At 34.4% G+C, this 20,488-nt stretch overlaps 1 protein-coding gene across 15 annotated transcripts in view; it reads right to left on the reverse strand.

Moving 5' to 3' along the window:
• The window catches only part of SOX5 (SRY-box transcription factor 5), a 994,587-nt gene that overhangs the window by 341,415 nt on the left and 632,684 nt on the right, over positions 1-20,488 (reverse strand). For 13 of the 15 annotated variants that reach the window (XM_082849629.1, XM_082849640.1, XM_082849630.1 and 10 more), the window contains one exon: positions 4,162-4,393. In XM_082849629.1, coding sequence (XP_082705755.1) covers positions 4,162-4,392 — 231 coding nt within the window. In that variant the 5' untranslated portion in view covers position 4,393. Of the gene's footprint in view, positions 1-4,161; positions 4,394-20,488 lie in introns of those variants that run through there. The other 2 variants (XM_082849638.1, XM_082849639.1) reach the window with 1 other exon arrangement.

The raw sequence follows: 20,488 nt of genomic DNA on the forward strand, positions 1-20,488 counted from the left end.
TATTGATTAGAAATCTGACAGTATTTTATAATTATGACTATTATAATTACATATATAATAGTTACAATATATATATAACTATATATGTTATAATTATAATTATCTGACAGTATTTATATGTGTATAATCTGCTTACGAAAGTTCATCTATAGTGCCTTCTGAACAGTGAGTATAGAAGGAACAGAAGGACTTGTAGTATTTACACCAGTTACAGCTGTTTGGGGAGTTACTCTTAGTTAGCCACTTAGCTTATTTCTCCAAAATATCAAGGCAAAAAATACGACTTCAGAAAGGAAGAACTACATCTTTATCTGACCCAATTCCAAACCTTAACACTTGCATACCCTGAATATGAACATAGGACCCTAATTCCCCAAAATCTTTATATGGCAACAGTCATGAGGTGTACAGAACTTCTATCTCAGGAAATATTTTCTAACCTAAATTTTATACTGAAAGCATTTCTCTATAACTTCAAGTCAGCATTAAAGGGATTTCTCAAAAGTTTTACTTTGTCTCTAAACTATGTGGGCAATACAAAATGTAGACCTCTCAACACCTCTCTTTGGAGTATGAATGTCACACATAAACCAGCAATGAAATCTGGAAAGCTGTTTTTTTTTCCATAAATTGAACTCTATGATATAAAAACCATGAAATATTCTCTCTGTTTTCAAAAATATTGAATAGGAAAACAAATAAAGAATGTATTTTACTATTGAAAATAAAAGGACTTGTTATGTGAATACGACAATGGCCTAGTATCCAGAAAAAAATACAAAGAATGTGTTGAATAACAATTCTGTGAATGTATTCAATCATTTTGATAAATGGGTAAAATATATCTTAATCAGCTTAATAGCTGAATATATCATGACTATTGTAACATACTTTCTGCACAGTAGTAGATTCTACTTTAGTTCTAAAATTTCTAGAAAATCAGCATATTCACCATGAATAACATCTTAACAACTTTGTTCAAAACATATTTCCTACTTAATCATCCATATAAACTCTGCCATTTAATCAGTACTCATAAATTAAGTATCTATTATATGCTAGGTATCAGAACTACAAATGTGTATGTGCGTGTGTATGACTGTGCCTTTAAGGAGAAATACAGTGCATAGAAAGCCAGACATGTAAACACACAAATTATAATACAGACCACGAGAAAAGACATAAACAAGTACCATGGATAAAAGAATAATGCAGCAACCATTCTGCCTTGGGAAGTCAGTGAAAGCATCTAAAAAGAAGCAATTTTGAACTCAGTCTCGTGGTAGAAACACAATTCACCAGGACTGTAAAATATGAAAAAGAGTTTTCCAGCTAGAAAGAATAAGTATGTGTCATCTGAGGCCACCTGGTATGTTTATGAACATATATGAAAATCTTTGCATGACTGAAGCACTGGGTCTATGGCGGGATGTGGCCAAAGAGGAGACAAAAGCCATATTTTGGTGCTGGTCTATATAGAGTTTCATGCTCAGACAGTTTTAGACTAAACCCTGTAGGCAACAAGGACATACACTAGTTTCCAAAGCGGGATAAATAATCCAACTCTTTTCTCAGGGAAATAAGTCTAGTGGAAGTTGAAAGGAAGACTGGAAAGAGGAGAGGCTGGAAGTTTAAGATCATAGAGGAGACTCTTCAACTGTTAGAGATGAAAAGCTGTTGGAATCAAGAAACTTTTGAGGCAGAAACAAATTTAGAAATCAATTAGATATATAGTAAGAGAAAATATCAGTGCTGATGTCACTAAAACTAAGTTAAATCATTTGTATACCAAGTGTATTAACTTCAAGAACAGTAGATCTTAGTCTTTTTTGGGCTACAGATTTACTTGAGAATCTGGTGAAAAGCAAAACCCTACTCACATGTGTGCACATACAGAATTCTCCAGTCATCTTCAGGAGATCCACAGACCAGAGTTAAGAACTTCTCTCCTAGATAAAGCTGCTTGAGGAAAGGAGTTGTGCCTTATGCAAATCTATTTCCATAGTGTACAACAAAAAACTTGGTACAAAGTAGGCAGTTCATAGGTTTCATTTAGTTAAACTGAATTCTCCATTACAAACGGAATGATTTCATTTCCACTAACACCCTGCATCACAGCATCCACTCATGCCAACTATAGTATGTAATTTAATATACTTTTCTCATACCCATCCTTGAGTATTTAAGATAATTTCTCCTTTATCTTTCTGGTATTCTTCTAGTAATAATTATTTATATTCACTCCTCTAAATGTGTGTGTTTCTGTTTATAACAGTAGTACAGGAAAACCAAACCAAGAAGCACTCTTCATAGGGTCTCCCTGAAAGAAGGCAATGGTCAAAATATTGAGAGGGAAAAAGCATGAGAACTGATGCAACGTCAAACGGGGAATGCGACCTCTCTACCCTGTTGAGCTGCATACTACCATTTTCCCCCTTTCTTTTCCTAGTTTAACCTTTGTGAGAGGAGGCGAAGAAGTTATATCACTGCACGTAACTAACATGAATTCACAGTAGAGGGAAAAAAAGGAGGAATTATGGATTTAATTTACCAAATAAGAGATGATTAGAAAAATTAAATATGTGTGTACTCTTGTGAAGAGCTTATACTGTTTATAAGCATGGAATCCAAAGCCAGACTGCCTGGGTAAACCCTGGTTCTCCCACTTACTAGCTGTGATCTGGAGCAAACTATTTAACCTCACTGTGCCTCAGTTTCCTCCTCATCTGTAAAGTGGGATTAATGATAACACTTCATTGAATTATTGAGAAGGTTAAACGAGTAATATATGTCACGTGCTTGAAACAACACATCTGTAAAAGCGCTATATAAGTGTTAGTGAAAACATTATTTTCGGTAAGAAAATTTTGGCGCACAGTCAAAAATACCCAGAGAAATTCTGACCTATGAGGCTTAAAATGTTGAATGGCAGTAGTTAAATCTAATGTGAATTATCAAAGAACAGTGTTTATCTCCCAGATATTAGAAGATAATCTGATTCTTCTTGCTGATTTAATTCCACATTGCATATGTAATGCAATGACATACACAAGTGGGCATATTTCAGGACCGAACATGTTTATGACATTTATGACATTTATGACATTATACATGTTTATGTATAATTTCCTAGAGAAGGCCAAAAAAACAAACAAAACAACAAAAAAAAAAACGAAGGATTTAACAGAATCAGAGCTGTTCTTAAAGGTATGAGGATGTGTGATGAAATATTTTTGTTGGTGTGATCTGGTTCAAATTAACAGCACTGACCTCCTTGAAGTAGAAGGGCCACGAAAAATGTGACATCCACCCAAGAAGCCATGTTGAAAAGGCGAGGGTGGCTTTACTGGCACCTAAGTGCCCTGCTACCTTGCTGGCATGTTGATTCTATGCATTTAAGTTCCAAAGAAGAACCTAAAGGCCTCATTTATTTGTTTGTGTGTCTGCTGTTTAAGGTTCATCCAAAGATGCTATGCTGCCTTCTTCCCTCTCATCCATGAAACCACAGCTTCATAATCCTCTGCAGTGATCCAGACCCCAGGATGAAGGGCCAGATAAATTATCCTGAGCTCCAAATTCTAGAATAGGAGGTACCAGGGAATTACTGAATTATCAGAGCAACAGAGTGAATGAGACTGAGTTAAAAATTAGCGCAGTAACATTAGAAAAGTATTGTCTCTTTGAAACATATTCTTCTGTAATATTCCCAGTACTGTAAGAAACACTGGAATCCAATCTGGGCAAAGCAGAAATTGAAAAAGCACTGATTTATCATGGTGGAAATGTTCAAAGTATGTTGCAGCTTTATCTGGAAAAATATTTTCCTAGAAATATCATGATACCTAACTTTCATGAGGACTAATTTTAAATGTGTTACTTTAACATTATTCTTATATTATGTTTTTCCCCTAATTAAGTTGGGAGTGCCTCAAAAGCAGAATTCTTGAAAAACAAAATCAAAACAAAACAAAACAAAAATAGCCTATTTATACTCCCTACTGGAATCAATTTACTTATTAAGAATTTAAGATGTTAGGAGTGAATCTTGTGTATGGCTATTAAGTAGATGATAATTACAAAGCCTAGGACTGAAGCTAAACTACTAGAGGAGTAGACTGGTCACAAAGTGAGTGTAGGCACAATAGACCATGAGAAACCTACCATTGTATTGTGCTGAGAAGTGGGAGTCCTATGGCCACAAGTCTCTTGCGTCAGCAGAGAAACTGGCTGAAATTCCTCAGAGTGAGGCTTGTTGGGAAAACTCACATGCAAGGGAAGGTGAAAGGCTGGGAGCCCGTCACTCTCCTCTTCTTCCACTTTCTGTCTGCTTGTCACCATGGCTACCTCTCCATCTGCTTCCCCATACGGAGAGGCTGGTCGCTTGGAAGACATCCTGGAAGGAACAAAAGAGGAGAAAATAATGAAACCTCCACATAAATCCTTAATGCCGTTATTGTGTGGTTAGGGGCCATTGTAACAGAAATGCCTTTTTGTGCTGGCAGAGAGCAGGAAACCATCCAAATACCACTGCAAAGCACACGCAATCAGAAACAATGGCCAAGCAGGTAGCAACAGAACAGTGCTTGTTTGTTGTAAGAATAATACACTAATATAGCACTCTCTTGTATTCTGGCTTCTTAAACAAGAGAATTCACCTAAGAACACTGCATAATGAAAGACTGTTCCATTTTAAAGGAAAGAAAAATACCCATCTCATTTTACACTTTGATAGACCTTATTGAAGACAGGACATCTATGAATAGCAAATACTTTTGGCAGTTAAAAGAAGAGAAATAACTAAAATTTCTTTCATCAAAAAATAAAGTAAATGGATGGTTGCCATTATAATGATTTGCATTTTATTAAAAGTAAGATTATTATAAAATGTAGAAATATTTGTTATCAGCAAACCTCAGATCACAAAACAAAAAGTTTGATATTTGTTTAAAGCTTATTAAGAACTGAATAAATTTTACAATCACTGTTAATCCTGAAACATTTGAGGATTTTTCTCTCTCACCTCCCCATCACCCAATTTTGGCATTTAGTTCTAATATAAAATTTGCAAGTAGTAAAAAAGGTAAGAATATAAAACTATTTCAGTTTTATTTCCACAGTTCCATGAAATATTTAGATGTGGATTCTCAGATTTATTTATTCCTTAGAATACCTAAGTAAAAGAAAAAAATCAAATAAGGAAGTTTTGTTTTGATGAGCTAATGCCTATAGGACAATGCACTTAGATAACTGAACAAAAATTAAATATTTTTTTGTACTTGAGTCTGGTTGAGAATGTTATCAGAGGTTAAAAAATAAGTGGCAAATATTTTTAGTTAAACATAAGAAATCCTTTTCTTTTCATTAAAAGTTTTACATAGAAGCAGTACAGAGTTAAAATTTTTTATTTAAAAAAAAAACCTCTCTTGGATTTACAACTTGACCTGAACTTGAAAAAGCCCTAATTTTTGTTCAACAAACAAAAAGTGTTTACAGAATCATCCATTCATACCCTAGACCAGTGGAATAGGAGGCAGGAAATTTAACTGCCACATCGCTTCCTTCACATATATCACTGATTTTTAAACTTAAAATGTACTACCAGAAAAGGGGCCTCTAATCACCATTGAATAATACTGTTCTTAGTGTTAGACGTTTAAAAAGAAAAGTGTATTCAAGGGCTGAATATATTCTATGAAGATATAATAGCACAGTAGAAATAAAGGGAATTAAAATACTGATTCTGCTGCTTACTACATGTGAGACTTACTTTAATCTCTATTTCAATTTACTCACCTTTAAAGTGAGATGTCATATCTACTTGTAATACTTTTTTGAGAAGGAACTGTTTCCATATGAAAAGTGACTTGTAGAGCACTTTGCTAGGAGTAGACACTCAGTAAACAATAGCTGGTGTTTATTTTACAAACTTTAAAACTACAGTGTGACCCACCCCCCTCAAAAACAGAGAAGACAAAAAAAACCTCCAAAATAACAATGCAGATTGCCTTCTAAGACTTAAAACTGTAAAATCAACATGAAATACACAGTCTCCCAACAGAGAAATGCTCCCTGGCCAGTCATACTTGACAGTAAACTGATCAAATGTATTAGCAAGTGTTAAAGAAAAAATGTTAATAGCAGGGGCCTTGATCAGCTGAATAACAGAGGAAAAGGAGGAAATGACAGTGGTTACCATGTAAGCACTGTTTAAAGGAGAAGCAGACTGGGCCAGCACATTTCAGGTATCTTTAGTTCTGATCTCATTACCAAGGTTTACTCCAAGTATACTCTAAGTATGTAGAAAGAGTAAGGGGCTGGACTTAACAGACTTAGAAAAGTCTTAGTCTTGTTGGCGACACCATATCTATCACCAAATTGATAGATTAAACTATACACAGTAACTCTTAACACTAGAGAGATTTAACTACCACTGTTTTGTTTCCACGCTCTCCAAGCGAACCTCTGATTCCCGTAAAGAGAATGGAGTAACAGAACAGACTTAAAATATGTAAGGTCTTTGAGAAGTGATCTATCAGATTAAATCAATAAAGAGACTTTTAATTATTTCTTGGTTTCACATGAAGCTTGACTACAAGGAGATCATTCATTTATTACATAAACCATAGTATTTAGGGTCTGTGTGGGCATTACTATTCTTGCTGGAATCAACAGTCTGGTATTTTGGAGCCTACCTCAGTCTTACGTATAATCAGTCTCTTAACGGTCTGAAAATTCCAGGCTATTATCCAGAGTCAGTTTCTGGGTTATCAAAGCAGAAAGCTAGATTAGCTGGCTTTTCCTAAGTTAATACAATTCTATGACTTTCAGAAGGCATGACCTTTTTGCTGACTTCTATTTCATTAACATCATTATTAATAATGATTATGAAAATTAAAAGTCTAAAAGTAGACAAAGGTATATAAGGTAGATAGTTAAGATATTGCTATTCTCAAGACTTCTAGTTCTTTCAATATCTAAATTATCTTTATATCCAACTGGATAAACAGTCTCTCCATTTACATATCACACTATGGAGAAAAAAGTATAAGGTCTAAAACACCATGAAGGAGGCATGGTGCCAAAAGGCAAATTGATCCTAAAATATTATATATTTCATCTTTATTTCAACTCCATTTTCAGAGACTTATAGAATGCTCTTAAATGTGTTGGACTTAAGAGTAGTTTTATGCAGTTCAGGTAAAAGATTTCTTAAAGATTTTTTAAATTATCAGAATAAAAATGACTGTGGTTACAGTTCAGTAATAGGCTAGAAAATGAGAAAAAAGTAAAATACATAAATTATGTAAAGAGCTATCAATCTGTTGGTTACATCATCTATGTTTAGTCTACCAAAGTTTGTCTACCAAAGGGTTTCATTTTGGATAGAAGAAAGTCTCAATTTAAAAAAAAGCATTAAGGAGGCACTGAAAATTTCCATGTATTGTCTGTGTGGGATATGTAGGGTTCCAATACCTGCAGCTTCCACTACACGTCTGTGCTACAGTCCAAGGACACCTTAGAACAACTTGAGTATCTAGGCTGAGCTATGCTCTTCTGTATTCATTCAGAGATGATTTTTGTCATTCCTGTGGTAGGTGCTAGACCTACCAATGAACAAAACTCAGACTTCAAAGAACCTGACATGAGACTGACAAATACAATCTAGTGTGAAACTAACTTCTGGAGTTAGTTTATAACTCTCACTATTATAGTTTATAATAGTAGTCTTTAACTCACTTTTTTGTGTGTGGACAAGAAAATCTTCTTGAAAGAACTGATGTCTAATTCCAGGACCAAAGGGAATCTTTAAATCATCAACAACCCTTTACTCACTACCTACTATGTGCAAGACTATTCTCTAATGGGAATAAAAAAGTGTAATTCAGCGTCTCTGCTTTAAAAGCTTATGAATGGGACTTCCCTGGTAGCGCAGTGGTTAAGAATCCACCTGCCAATGCAGGGGACATGGGTTTGAGCCCTGGTCCGGAAAGATCCCACATGCCGCAGAGCAACTAAGCCCGTGCACCACAATTACTGAGCCTGCGTGCCTAGAGCCCGTGCTCCACAACAAGAGAAGCCACCGCAGTGAGAAGCATGCTCATCGCAAGAAGAGTAGCCCCAGCTAGCCGCAACTAGAGAAAGCCCACGCACAGCAACGAAGACCCAATGAAGCCAAAAAAATAATAAAATAAAATAAAAAGCTTATGAACTGTTTGTGAAAATTTTAAATAAAATGAGAAATAATGATGAACGACAGTTCAGGTTAAGGGCCAAATGACATTATAATTAAGCACCCGAGGGCTTCATGAAGGCCAAAGGATTGTGAAATGCTTCAGGGAATCACTGAACAGTTGGATTTTGAGGGAAAAGAAGGACAAACAGAAACCTTGGGAGAAAATGGAGATGGAACCTTACGTAGGAAGTCATGATCAAAGAAAAGATGCAGAGATGGTTTTAGGATGTATAATATAAATTTAAGTTTCAAGCTTACTTAGGAAAAGGGGAGACACAGGAATACAGACTAAATCCCATTTCTAGTCTATAACATTCCTGGAGTTGCTGAGTTACATGAATGTAATAGACAAGAAAGAGACTCCCTTGTAAGGGGCAACTTGGTCTTACAAGGAGTCACTTTTCCTTCAGCTGTCCCTGTAGAAATCTGCACAATCAGGCTACTCTAGTCCATACGTGAAAGTAATTTTAAAACTACTGGAGTCCTTTGCTATTGGCTAAAGGCTATGTAAATAGGATGTCCCCAACTGTATTCAGATATATATAGCAAACTTAGGAGTAGAGTAAATAAAAGACGTAATAAGACTGCAACAGAAATCTAAACCAGTGGTTTTCAACTTTGAATACACATTGGAACTATACGGAGAGGTTTAAAAAAATACTGCTGCCTGAGTCCCACTGCCAGACATTTTGACGTTATTGGTTTCAGAATGCACACAGGGTATCAGAAATTTTTAAAGCTTCCAGGTGATTCTAATGCACAGTTAAGGTTGCAGACCCACTGTGCTAGTCAGAATAATGCCTCTCACCGAAGATGTCCAAATCCTAATCCCTGAAACCTGTGAATATGTTTCCTTATAAAGCAAAGGGACTTTGCAGCTATGATTAAGTTAAGGATCTTGGGATAAGGAGACGATCCTGGATATTCTGGGTGGACCAAAAGTAATCACAAAGATCCTTATAAGGGTGGGAGGCAGGAGGATCAGAGTGAGAGAGAGAGAGATTGGAAGATACCATGTGGCTGGCTTTGAAAATGGATGATGCGGTCACGAGCCTCTTAGGAGGTAGAAAAGGTAATGAAACAAACTCCCCCCTAGAGCCTCTAGAAAGAATGAGCTTTGCCAACACCTTGAATGTAAGACTTCTAACCTCTAGAACTGTTAAGTGAAAACATCTGTATTGTTTAATGCACTAGACTTGTGATGATTTGTTACAACAGCAACAGGAGACTAATTCACCACTAACTTAAATATATTTCTTTCATACTTGGTATTTTCTCAATCTGAAGTCCTCCTACCCCATATATACACTTTCTTGTTCCCTCACTTCATTTAGTTTTCTGCTCCAACATCCTTTCTCAGCCTTTATCACCTGACATATTTAATTATTTTATTTCTTTGTTTATCTGTCTCTCCCACTATGAGATCCAGGAGGGCAGACTTTAGTTTTGTCCACAGCTACTTACCCAGGACTTATAATCCTTTCTGAAAATAGTAGTCTTTCAATCAGTATGTGTTTAATGAAAGCTACTAGTTAAAACCAGCAACTCTCTTACTATTCTCTAACTGTAGATAGTTGTAAGATCTACTCTTACAGGACAAGTATGCTTAGAAAATGCTTTAATATTGTCAGAAAAAACAGGAAATCCAGCTCAGTGATAACACTATATTTCTTTTCAATAATTTCTATGTAAAGGAATTGGTAAACCTTATTTAATCAGGTTTCTTAAGTACTTGTAAAAAAATCCTACAGTTCTTTTTAAAATGTAATAAGTAAAAGACTATAAAAGTGAAGTAACTTTATAAAAACTGTTACAGAGTTAATTATTAATAGGTCTACTATTGAGGAATCATCTACTTACTGCCTTAAACTTAACTCTTATCTGCTCAGGATATTTTCTTTGCTGCAATTATTCTGGAAAATGACAACATGCACAAGGTCAAAGAAATGTGTATGTGGAACAAGCACAAAATGGAAGACTTAGAATGGGAACTGCTTTCTGTATATAATAGTTACCCTTTAAAGTTTCTGTATTTCTCTAAACATTTTAACCTTTGACTAGTTAATTCAGAGATAAAGTCCTAGGAAGCAGTGCCTTCTACTGGTTATTCTTTTGGAATGATAATATTGTTTCCTTTAAGGTTTGCAGTTATGCATAAAAAAACTATAAAAATTAATTATCTCCAAAAAAACAAACTAAAATCCCAGGTAGTATAGTATACAAAGCCTTCCCTAACCACCATGGTTGAAGTGGCTTTTCCCCACCTCAAACTACATCATCAACTCTTGCTAGAGGCCACCTGAAAAAACTGAACATCAGTATAACCTATGACATTGATTCAATAGCTTATTTTTTTTTCCTATCTTCTTATTAGTATCTAAAACTAGAACACAAGATTTTAACAAGTACAGGTCTGTTTTTGACCACTTCATGTGATTTTTCCGAGCTGAACATGTCTTTCCAAATTGTATTTTTTTCCCTAAATAGTCTAATCCTCTATACTGAATGAATTACAATTAATTATATGGCAGCACAATTCCTAGTACATAGTTGGCACTCAATGTATTTTTATATGAGTAAATGAATGAATTGCCTGAGTGTCAGTTTTGTGTCAGGCAAGTTACCTTTGTGTTATGGAGGAAACAGGCAACTTAGATACGAAGAGCCTTCTGGTTTACTTTTAAGGATGTACTGTAGAGATGGAAAGAGAAGACATATATCCACTCATTCACACATTCATTCATGGAAGAACATTTATTGAAAGATTATCATGTGCTTATAGATAGAAATATAATTAAGAAATCCAGAAAGAATATTTTAATGTAAATGGCTTTTTATAAATATGAGTACTATGGGGGATAGATAATAGAGAGATAATGTCCTGCTTGAAATAATCAGAGAATGCTTCCTACATATCAGGAGAATTCAACAGGGCAATGAAGGATGGATCAGAATCAAATAGACACAGAGAAGAGAAGATTCCAGATAGGAGAAATGACATTAGCAAATGAAAGAAATTTATAGAATGATACAGGATAGTGAGTAGAATGGTTTGGTTCAAGCAGTAGATTCCAGGAGGAGTAAAAGCAGATAAGGATGGAAGGTAGGTACCAGATGATAGTGCTTCTGGCTAAATCCTAACAATTGTGAATGGCTACACCAAATGTGAAATTGATACTGAAGGTATAAGGAAACTGGAGATGATTTCTGAGCTACACAGTAACATAATCAAAATTACATTTTAGGAAGAAAATCCCTCAGAAATTAGTAACTGATAGAAGTTTGAGGGTGGAAACCAGAGAAGGGGAATGAGTGGGTGAGATAACTCAAGGATAAACAGATTACTTGACTGTGTAATTTACAGAACAATACTGCTAATAAGAAAAATACATAAATTAGAAAGAAAGGTCAACTTGGAGACAAATATTAAATTCAGTTTTAGAAAAAAATCCTTATTGGAGGATTTTAAAAAGAAATAGCAGATAATCAGAAAACGCAGGACTTCTGTGGAAGTAACTCAGTGTAATCTTTTAAACACAGGTAGAAAGTTAACCAATAATTGTAATTATTTCTCATTGACTTCCTCCACAATGTTCTGATTCAGTATTTTTATTATTCTTGATTTATAAAAAGAAAACTGAGTCATAAAGTGGTTAAATATCTTTTGTTACACTATTCGGTCTTTGCACTATAATAAACAGCAGTTCAAGAACAGAACTGTCTCTCCAAGAGAAAAACAGAGAGAAAACAGAGAATTGGGAAGTGTGGGGGGGGAATCTGAATTTTGTAGTCCATCGAACTTTGGAAGACCAGTATATGAAAAGGACTGAGCACAGAAGAGAGATAAAGAGAAGTCAAAGTGATATACAAAAAATGTAATTATTCTCTAAACGATTCTATAAAACTAAACATTCAGAATATGAACTTTAAAAATTCTGGACCATGACGTTTATTTAATTTATAACTTCCATTGGTTGCTCTCCTAAATACTCACTTTTAATATTCACCCCCTCATGTTAAATTTTAAGCATGGCAGAACACATTTCAAAAACAACTAAAATATTTGAAAGGAGGCATCTTCTTTTACAAAAGAAAAATTACAAAATAAAATAAAAATTGGTAATCCTTCATATCCAAAGATTATACTACTTTTCTAGAAGTTATGTGCCACTAGTTTTTCTAGTAATAAAACTACTTGTTCAGAACATTTACATTTACTTGTCTGGTTGCTTTTGTAATTAAAGTTATTGTGAGAAGGTTAATCAAGATTAGGAATTAAACTCTACTGTTTTTCAAAGATTTTTTTCACAATAGAATGTTACCTATTCCACATGGGGAATCAACATAGACATTTAGCATGAATGGACAGGTTTTAATTCATATGAATGAAAATACCAACACTCCTTTGTGACTTATAGATTTACACAAACTTAGCATATCATTTTATTAAAGAAAAAAATCAGTTTCATTATTTTTATCTATAAATCTCAACTATTATTATTTATATCTTACGGTTTATGCTTTCTTTTTCCCTCTTCCATGTTTTGATCATCTTCATTTTCCCACTAAGTTTAGAGTCAGCTGGGTGTTTACCCTGTGAATTCTATGTAAACTCTGTAACCAAGTCTGTCATTTATAATACTCAGAGGTCTTTTAGATAGAAAATTGATTTGTGGTAAACATGTAGTCTTTCAAGTGTTTACATTTTTCTTCTCTTTTCTAAAAATTTTCTTTGCCATCAGTTTCCCTTATAGAACATGCCAATCTATACTCTCTATCCATTGCTTCCCACATACAAAGACCACATTCATTATACTGTTTTTTAGAAGCATGAACAAGTTCATCAGGTCCTGGCATACACTATAAATGGAAGCAGAAACACAGATTTCATAGAAATATAAAAACAGACAACATAGGGTAATAAATAAGACTAGATTCCCCTGTAATCTTTACCATATACATTTCACCAGAAACTTATTTCTACAAGTACTTACAAACACAATTTACCACAACATTGAAATCTAAAAACAAAAGCAATTTTTGAGCTACAGCTACTTAAGAATAAATTTATTATTCTGTTTTGAAGTATAATTTGAATTTACAGAAAATTTAATAAATGTTACAAAAGTTTAAACTGTACTTAAAACTGTGTTAATTAAAAATGTTGTAGTCACCAAGAACTTTCAAAGTGACCTTTACCAGGGCTGATCCCCGTGTTTACCTTGTCATATGTTTGGTTTCTGAGATGCTCTCTTCACTGAGATCAAGTAGTTCCTTATGCTCTTCCCTTCTCTCTGATAAGAAGAGCACCACCCTGAACTGCTTCACCACCTTTCTGCCTTCTCTTTACTAGCATCCCTCTCTCACCGAATAGTTTTCCCCAGCCTTGTCCAGTCAGAGAAAGAGGAGAGGATAAGAAGAGAAAAAATGAAGAGGTAGAGAGTTTTCAGAGGAAAGTGTGGAAAAGGAAAAGGAAAAAGTATCAGAAATTAGAGAGAGAGAAGTAAAGACTCAGAAACAGAACTTAATTCTTGTCAATATCTGAAAGAAATGAGTTCCTCTTTATTAGTTGGACACAAGATATTTCAGAATTGAAATAAATGGACCTAAAGTATGCAATAAAACGAACTTTAAAATGTCCATTTGTTTTTGTGTTCTAAATGAGAGAGACAAATACCGAAGGTAAACATTTAGAAACAGTTTATGATAGCAAAATTGCAGGCTTCAATGATTCAGAATTCAAAATTTGATTCCTTTTCTACTTTCTTTTACTGTCTCACTAATTGTAATCACTAAAAATTGACTCCAAAGTTAGACCACATGTTATTGGATGAAGATCGCAAGAAAATTTTCTAAATAAGAAGATTGCTTTATTATGAGTAACATAATAGCTGGGCTCTAGAGCCAAAACTTACCTAAATAAATGTATCTGCCAGCTAAAATTACCATTTTATGTTTTACCATTTTATGTTTTAATTTTAAAGTTAAGTGCCTACAACAAAAGTATTCCTGATAAATAAAAAGGTAGAAAGAGTATTAAATTTAATTAAACTCTATTCTAATCATTCTATAATGTTCTAATACTTAGAAAAAATAGAGTTCATTATAAGTCTGATAAGACTGAAAGAAAACTGGTTAGGCAAACTTTTATGGCTCCAAGATACAGTCATTTTCATAAAGAGAAGAGCTAGTAAACGTTTTTACAGAACTCTATATTCTTTTCAAGAACAATTATCAAAACTTTTCTCATCATTTACAGCCCAAGAATATGGTAATAAGCATTTTTTACTTTAAAAAACCCTAACTTTGACTTGTTCAATAATTGCTAAAATTTAATTTCCTTATCTCAAAAACAGTAACACCTATACTTGAGTTATTAAACATTTGATCAGATTCTTTTTAATCACCAAATACACTACATTTCAGCCAATCTACTTGAAGAAAACAATAGAAATGGTTAAGACCTTTAAATGTTGAAGAGAAATTTCTTTTACATTGTAGGTAAAATGACCAAATTAATGAGTCTGGAAGAAAAAAAAAACATAAATACTAATCTGTTGTAAATTATTTAATTTGTGTATTGTTATACATATGTCATTAATCAGAAACAAACAGAAAAATAATGTTTAACCTTCAGCTACCTACAAGTTAAAAATGTTAAAAGTCCTTGTGTTCTGATTATTTAAAAATTATTTGAAATAATCTAGCATTAAGATTTGTGGTTCTGAAACTTGTTATTATAGTTAGAGAGGGTATACTCTTTAAGGAAATAAAAAGCTTTTTTCCATTTGAGCATGGGTTTAGCTCTAAGTCCACAGGATGTGGAGGGATGATTTAAATTTTACATCAAAATTGTGACTGCACTAGACTTTTTTCCCGTTTCTCAAGGGAGGCATTGTTCTTGCCTTTCCATAACCAGGCGTGACAGCGCCAGACTGGAGTCACAAGGCTGGTCTCTGAGTCAGCGTGAAAGTGCTCACCTCCTGAGTTTCCCCAGATGCTCGGCTCCTTGTGAGTCTGAAAGCCGAGCACTGAGTAGCCACACGCTCCATTCCTGGGACAGATGCAGGATTAAAGGGGAAAATCTAGGGATTAACAAAAGCTATCTCTTCCTATACACCTTGTAAAACTCTTTTATTAATAATAATAAGTAACAACAAAAAATGAGTACCATTTTTCTGAATCAAAAGTTGGGACAAATTGTCTAACAAGTAATTGTATGCTTTGAGTTAAAGAAATAAAGTCTAAAAAATCAGAAGCCTGTTGAAATTTTCTGAGACACATGGTTGCCACATGTATAAATTTCAGGTTATACTTAGTTGGATAGAATAGTGGAAGAATAATGTATGAGATGTATATCCATTCTCAAGATCTCTAAGAAGGTATCTTTAAAAGCTGTCTGTAGAATACCTGTGAAGGACAATCTTTTCTGCTCTCTATCAGAACAATTGCTAGTGAAACAGGGAGTAATTCAATTCCTATTGTTCTATCCTTGACCTTTTAGAGAAGTTTGAGAGGTGTCTTTGTGCGTGTGTGTGTGTGTGTGTGTGTGTGTGTGTGTGTGTGAGAGAGAGAGAGAGAGAGAGAGAAGAAGAAGAAGAAGAAGAAGAAGAAGAAGAAGAAGAAAAAAGAGGAGGAAGAGAGAAAAGACATTTACTGTCAAATTATATATTAATGGGCCTTAATATTCCGTCTTTTTTTACAGAACCTCTCTATTAAGGATTAGACAGGACCATTTTAATTTAACCATAATCATATGCTAACAACTTTCATTTACTATATAACTCAAAACTATTTGGTTAAAAGTTGTATGTATTTTGAAGGAAAAACTAAAGAAGTATAAACAAACTTCTTCCAATTCATTAATTCATAAAAAATAAAGAAAAAAAGCCAAAGAAAATGTATTTCTAAATATTACTACTACAGTGAGTAGTACTAATATCTTAATTATTGTTTTCTAAAATAATGCCAATTTTTTTCATGTTTACCTCACGAGGATGTATAAGTCTACATATGTTCACATATATATATGTGGACATGTTGGTAATAACCTATAAAAAGTTCACCCTATCTATCGTATTCATCGTAAAAGAAGATAGCATTTCATTCATGAACATCACTGGTCAGGTAAGGTGCATATGTCCAAAAAAAAATCAGTCTGAAATCTTTTCCACAATAATATCATTAAGTACTTATTTTGAGCGCCCCCCCGCCCCGCCCCCCGCACCGTCTCCTTATCTGCATGCGCTTCCTCTCACCGTGTCCACCCCCGCTCTTGCTCTCTCTCCCCTCTCATGTTACTGGCTAAGTCTAAATAAATAGCAAATTGTTCCATAATCAAAAGTGACTTATTCTTAGCATGGTAGATGTCTTGAAATAAAATCTGTGGCATGTTTAATTTATTTAGGATCTAATAATGATGACAAAAATAATTAAGTAACCAGTCTAGTTTTAATTTCTTTTGTTTTCAAAGGTCACTGTGAAATCGAGCAAGTTAAGCTTTCAAATGCAAGCCTCTAGAGAACGGTGTGTTGCTTTTCCCCAGCGGAAACAAGAAAGGAGGCTCACAGCTAAAAGGAGGACTGAACATCAGCGTCAGATTGCTTGAGAATGACTGTCGAAGTAGTCCAGTGAAGAAAAATATTATGACCCCTACCCTCTTTGGAATCCAAATAACCCTGACAAGAAAAAGTTTATACACTGCTCAACTCTGGTCAATTTAGGGGACTCATCCTTTCTCTCCATGCCCAATATAGACTTGGTTCCAGCCTGTTTCTACAACAGCTGTTGAAAATGAACAAAGTAGAAAATATTTATGTTATATTCAAAAGAGACAGCAAAGAACATATATACAGTGCACAGAGCTTTCCTAGGACAACAGCTTCTGATGTGAGAGACAGGCACACTAGGCAAAGACAAACGTTCTGAACTTCACGGCAAGATGAAGAATTTGCCATTATAATCTTGAGAAGTCCAAAAATAAGGGTGCAGTGCCAAAGACGATGAGCATCTATCAACCCAAACTCCAAAACAGCGGGATGCAGCTATGGTCGATGTTGTAAGAATGCTGAGCCTCTTCGTTTGGTTCCTTTCATGCCAAAGCTTCTTTGCTTGGATGAATATGAATTAAATCCATAAGCTTTCTTATTTTTCTAGCTTGACCTCTAAACTCATTTTACATCTTAACTGTTTATCTTCTTCCCCCATTAATCTTTCTGGTTTTAGCACATTCCCTGTTGTTTTTAGGGGGAAAAAAAAAAACTTTAAAAGTATGGTTCATATTGCCACTGTGGACGAGTTAGGAATGATAGCTCTTTTCTATAAATGGGTACAAACTAATCAGTAGGAACTTAAAGGCTACCAGTTTCCTGCCTCTGAAATAAAAATTAAAAGGATATGGCATGTACTGTAGAGAAGAAAATCATTAAACTCTTATAAAGGTATGACAAGTATAAAGACACAAGAAGATTCCAGTATCAGGTTTACACTAGATTTAAAATTGGGCTACCAGTAATGTCACTAACAAATTCTCATGAAAAAAAAATTTAAAGTATGTTTTATACATAAACTTTTTAAAATCAATAGCTTTTCCTATTTGCTTTCTCTTTTCAATCAGTTCTATGGCTAAGCACACACAATGTAGATGTTCTTTAAAATACTGTCACTACAATAGAAATGTCTAATTTTAACTGTAATTTTAGTCAGTAAGATAGCTGAGTTCTTTTCTAGTTTGTTTATTAAAATGTAGGTGATAAGAAATTTTACTGATTAACACAATTTTCCCATATCACCATAAAATCTTCAGTACAAAAAACAAAATTTTAAAGGTGTTTGCTTTACAAATCCCTAAAAGGAAAACTAATCAAACAAAGGCACATCTTTAAAGGTGGAATCTTGCACTTCAATAGAGTGTTTACCATTTACCATTTTATAGGTGCTCTGCCATACTTTCTGCCGTCCTGTAGTATTTCCCCCAAAGCTGAACAAAGGCCCAGCTGTATAAACCAGTCCTGTCAAAGAACACAGTTAAGGGATGGATAAAACAGGGAGGGGTGTCTAACATTTTGACCACTGTCTGAGCTTATGAGGATAAAGGAGCCTTGATGGAGAAAAGTAATCATCCATTGCTGTTTTTTTTAACCTCATTACCACATGCTAGAACATTTTTTTCCACTACCCAAACACCCCCATTCCAATCACCCACAGCTGAAAGACCTTTGTGTTCCAAAGGGAACAGAATCCTCCCCAACCTCTTCTTCCCTCCTCTTCTTATGTTTTTTGTTTTGTTTTGTTTTTGTTTCTTTGTTGATGGCATATTTATGGAGGCATGATCATTTAAAGACTACTTAAAATACTAGTTTCCTCTCCATGAAACCATCCACACACACAGTTCCCCGAAAACATTCTTAAAGGCTATATAAACTTACTTGCTTCGGATTCCTCTTTACCAAAATATTATCAACTGCTTTTAATTGCAAGACCGTCACTTCTGCTAAGGACTCTAGAAAATGGCACACTCCTTTGAAAGATAGTAAAGCCTATCTGAGATAAAATATAACGCTGAAGTCAAAGGTATGTATCTTACATTTTAAAGAATGTGTTTCCATAGAATATGAAGGGGATTAGTTACGTGCACACTCAAGAGTGTGTAACAACTGTGAGAAATGGCTCTGAAGTCTGAAGGAAATTTAGCCTGAGCTAATTAATCCTTTTAAAACCTGGCTCTCACGTGTCTAAGAATGTCAAACCATGGGACAGATTTTCCAGAGATTTAAATATGCATTTCCTATTTTCAGGTTTGTCATTCTTACATACTATGCTGACATTATTTATAAAGGACTAAAGCCAAATCTCACTCAAAAAGAGCTACTGTAACTGCACTGGTTCAAGAGTCAGAGAAACACATTAAATGCCCAAGGAGATCCCTGGGCAAGAGCCACGAGGACCTATATGGAGAGAGCTGTATCATCTGTAAAGTTAGTTCTATTTCAGGATGTCCTTTGAGGTTGGGACAAATATTTGAATGTTATTAAATCCTCTATTTATCCGAAGACTGCTGCAGCTGCAGTGCAAGGTTTTTTCACACTGCCCCATTAATGACCTAAAAGGATTATCCGTTTTTACATGAGGTAAAACGTGATTCCTTCACCAATCTGTATACTTTTCTATTCAACATGAAACGTGTATTTAGAATACAAAACAATACAAAACATAGGTTTTTTTAGAGTTCTGAACTACAGTTGCTTTCAGAGTCTATCTCTTGCCACATCCATGGCTGGTGTAGGTACTAGAGCAATAGTCATGCATATTCCAACTTGCTTCACGGGGTAGTCTACTTCCAGAAATAATTGAATAATCCCCTTCTAATAAATATCTGGTTCTTAAGAAACAAGCTGAACATATCCAAGTGTATCAAAAACAACACCTGCCAATGTCATACTTAAATAATCATTCAGAAGAAAGTGGAATACAGGGAAAACATTATATGCTCCATTGAAAAAGGGAGCAATGTTTAAAAGCTCACTTCTTTACCATTATGAACTTCTCACCTTGCCTTTCCTTAAAATACTTACTAAACTCTCCAGAAACATTTGCAGGTAACACCCACTAAGATATTATTTTAAAAAGGAAAACCAAACTACAAAAGATAGCACAACCCTGTGACATCTTACAAAAATTAATATTAATTTAAATGATTATTATATATAAAGCAAATTTCCTCAATTTCAATACATTTTCCAAAGAGAAAATGTATTTTGATAATACTGTAACGTGTCTTCATGTTTACAAACTTTCACCTAAATGAGCAACAGTCTTAATCTGCTCAAACTTGTTCTGTCTTTTTTCTTCCATATCTTTGCATTCTTGTTACTTGAAATAACTTATTAATAAAAACCTATAATGATTCAAATCTCCATGGAAGTATATCTTTAAAATAATGTATACTTCTTGTTATACACATATCCTTGCAAAAAGCAGTAAGAACAATAGTATGGTGACAGGGACCGAAGATATCTTCTAGGACATATTTATTCACTTCGGTTTCAGAGAGGTATGGATGACTCTCATTAATTGTGCACTGATACGTACCCGTCACTGTGCTAGATGCTTTACATATACATTTTCTGGTCATCACAACAACTCTCTATTTGACTACAGACTTATAGGTAAGAGTTAACATCATAACCCTCTTAGAAGGAAACACAGCAGTAGATCTTCATGGCCTTGAGTTAGGCAATGGTTTCTTAGATTTGA

Source organism: Leucopleurus acutus, assembly GCF_964270905.1.
Source record: "Leucopleurus acutus genome assembly, chromosome: 11".
Taxonomy (NCBI): Eukaryota; Metazoa; Chordata; class Mammalia; order Artiodactyla; family Delphinidae; genus Leucopleurus; species Leucopleurus acutus.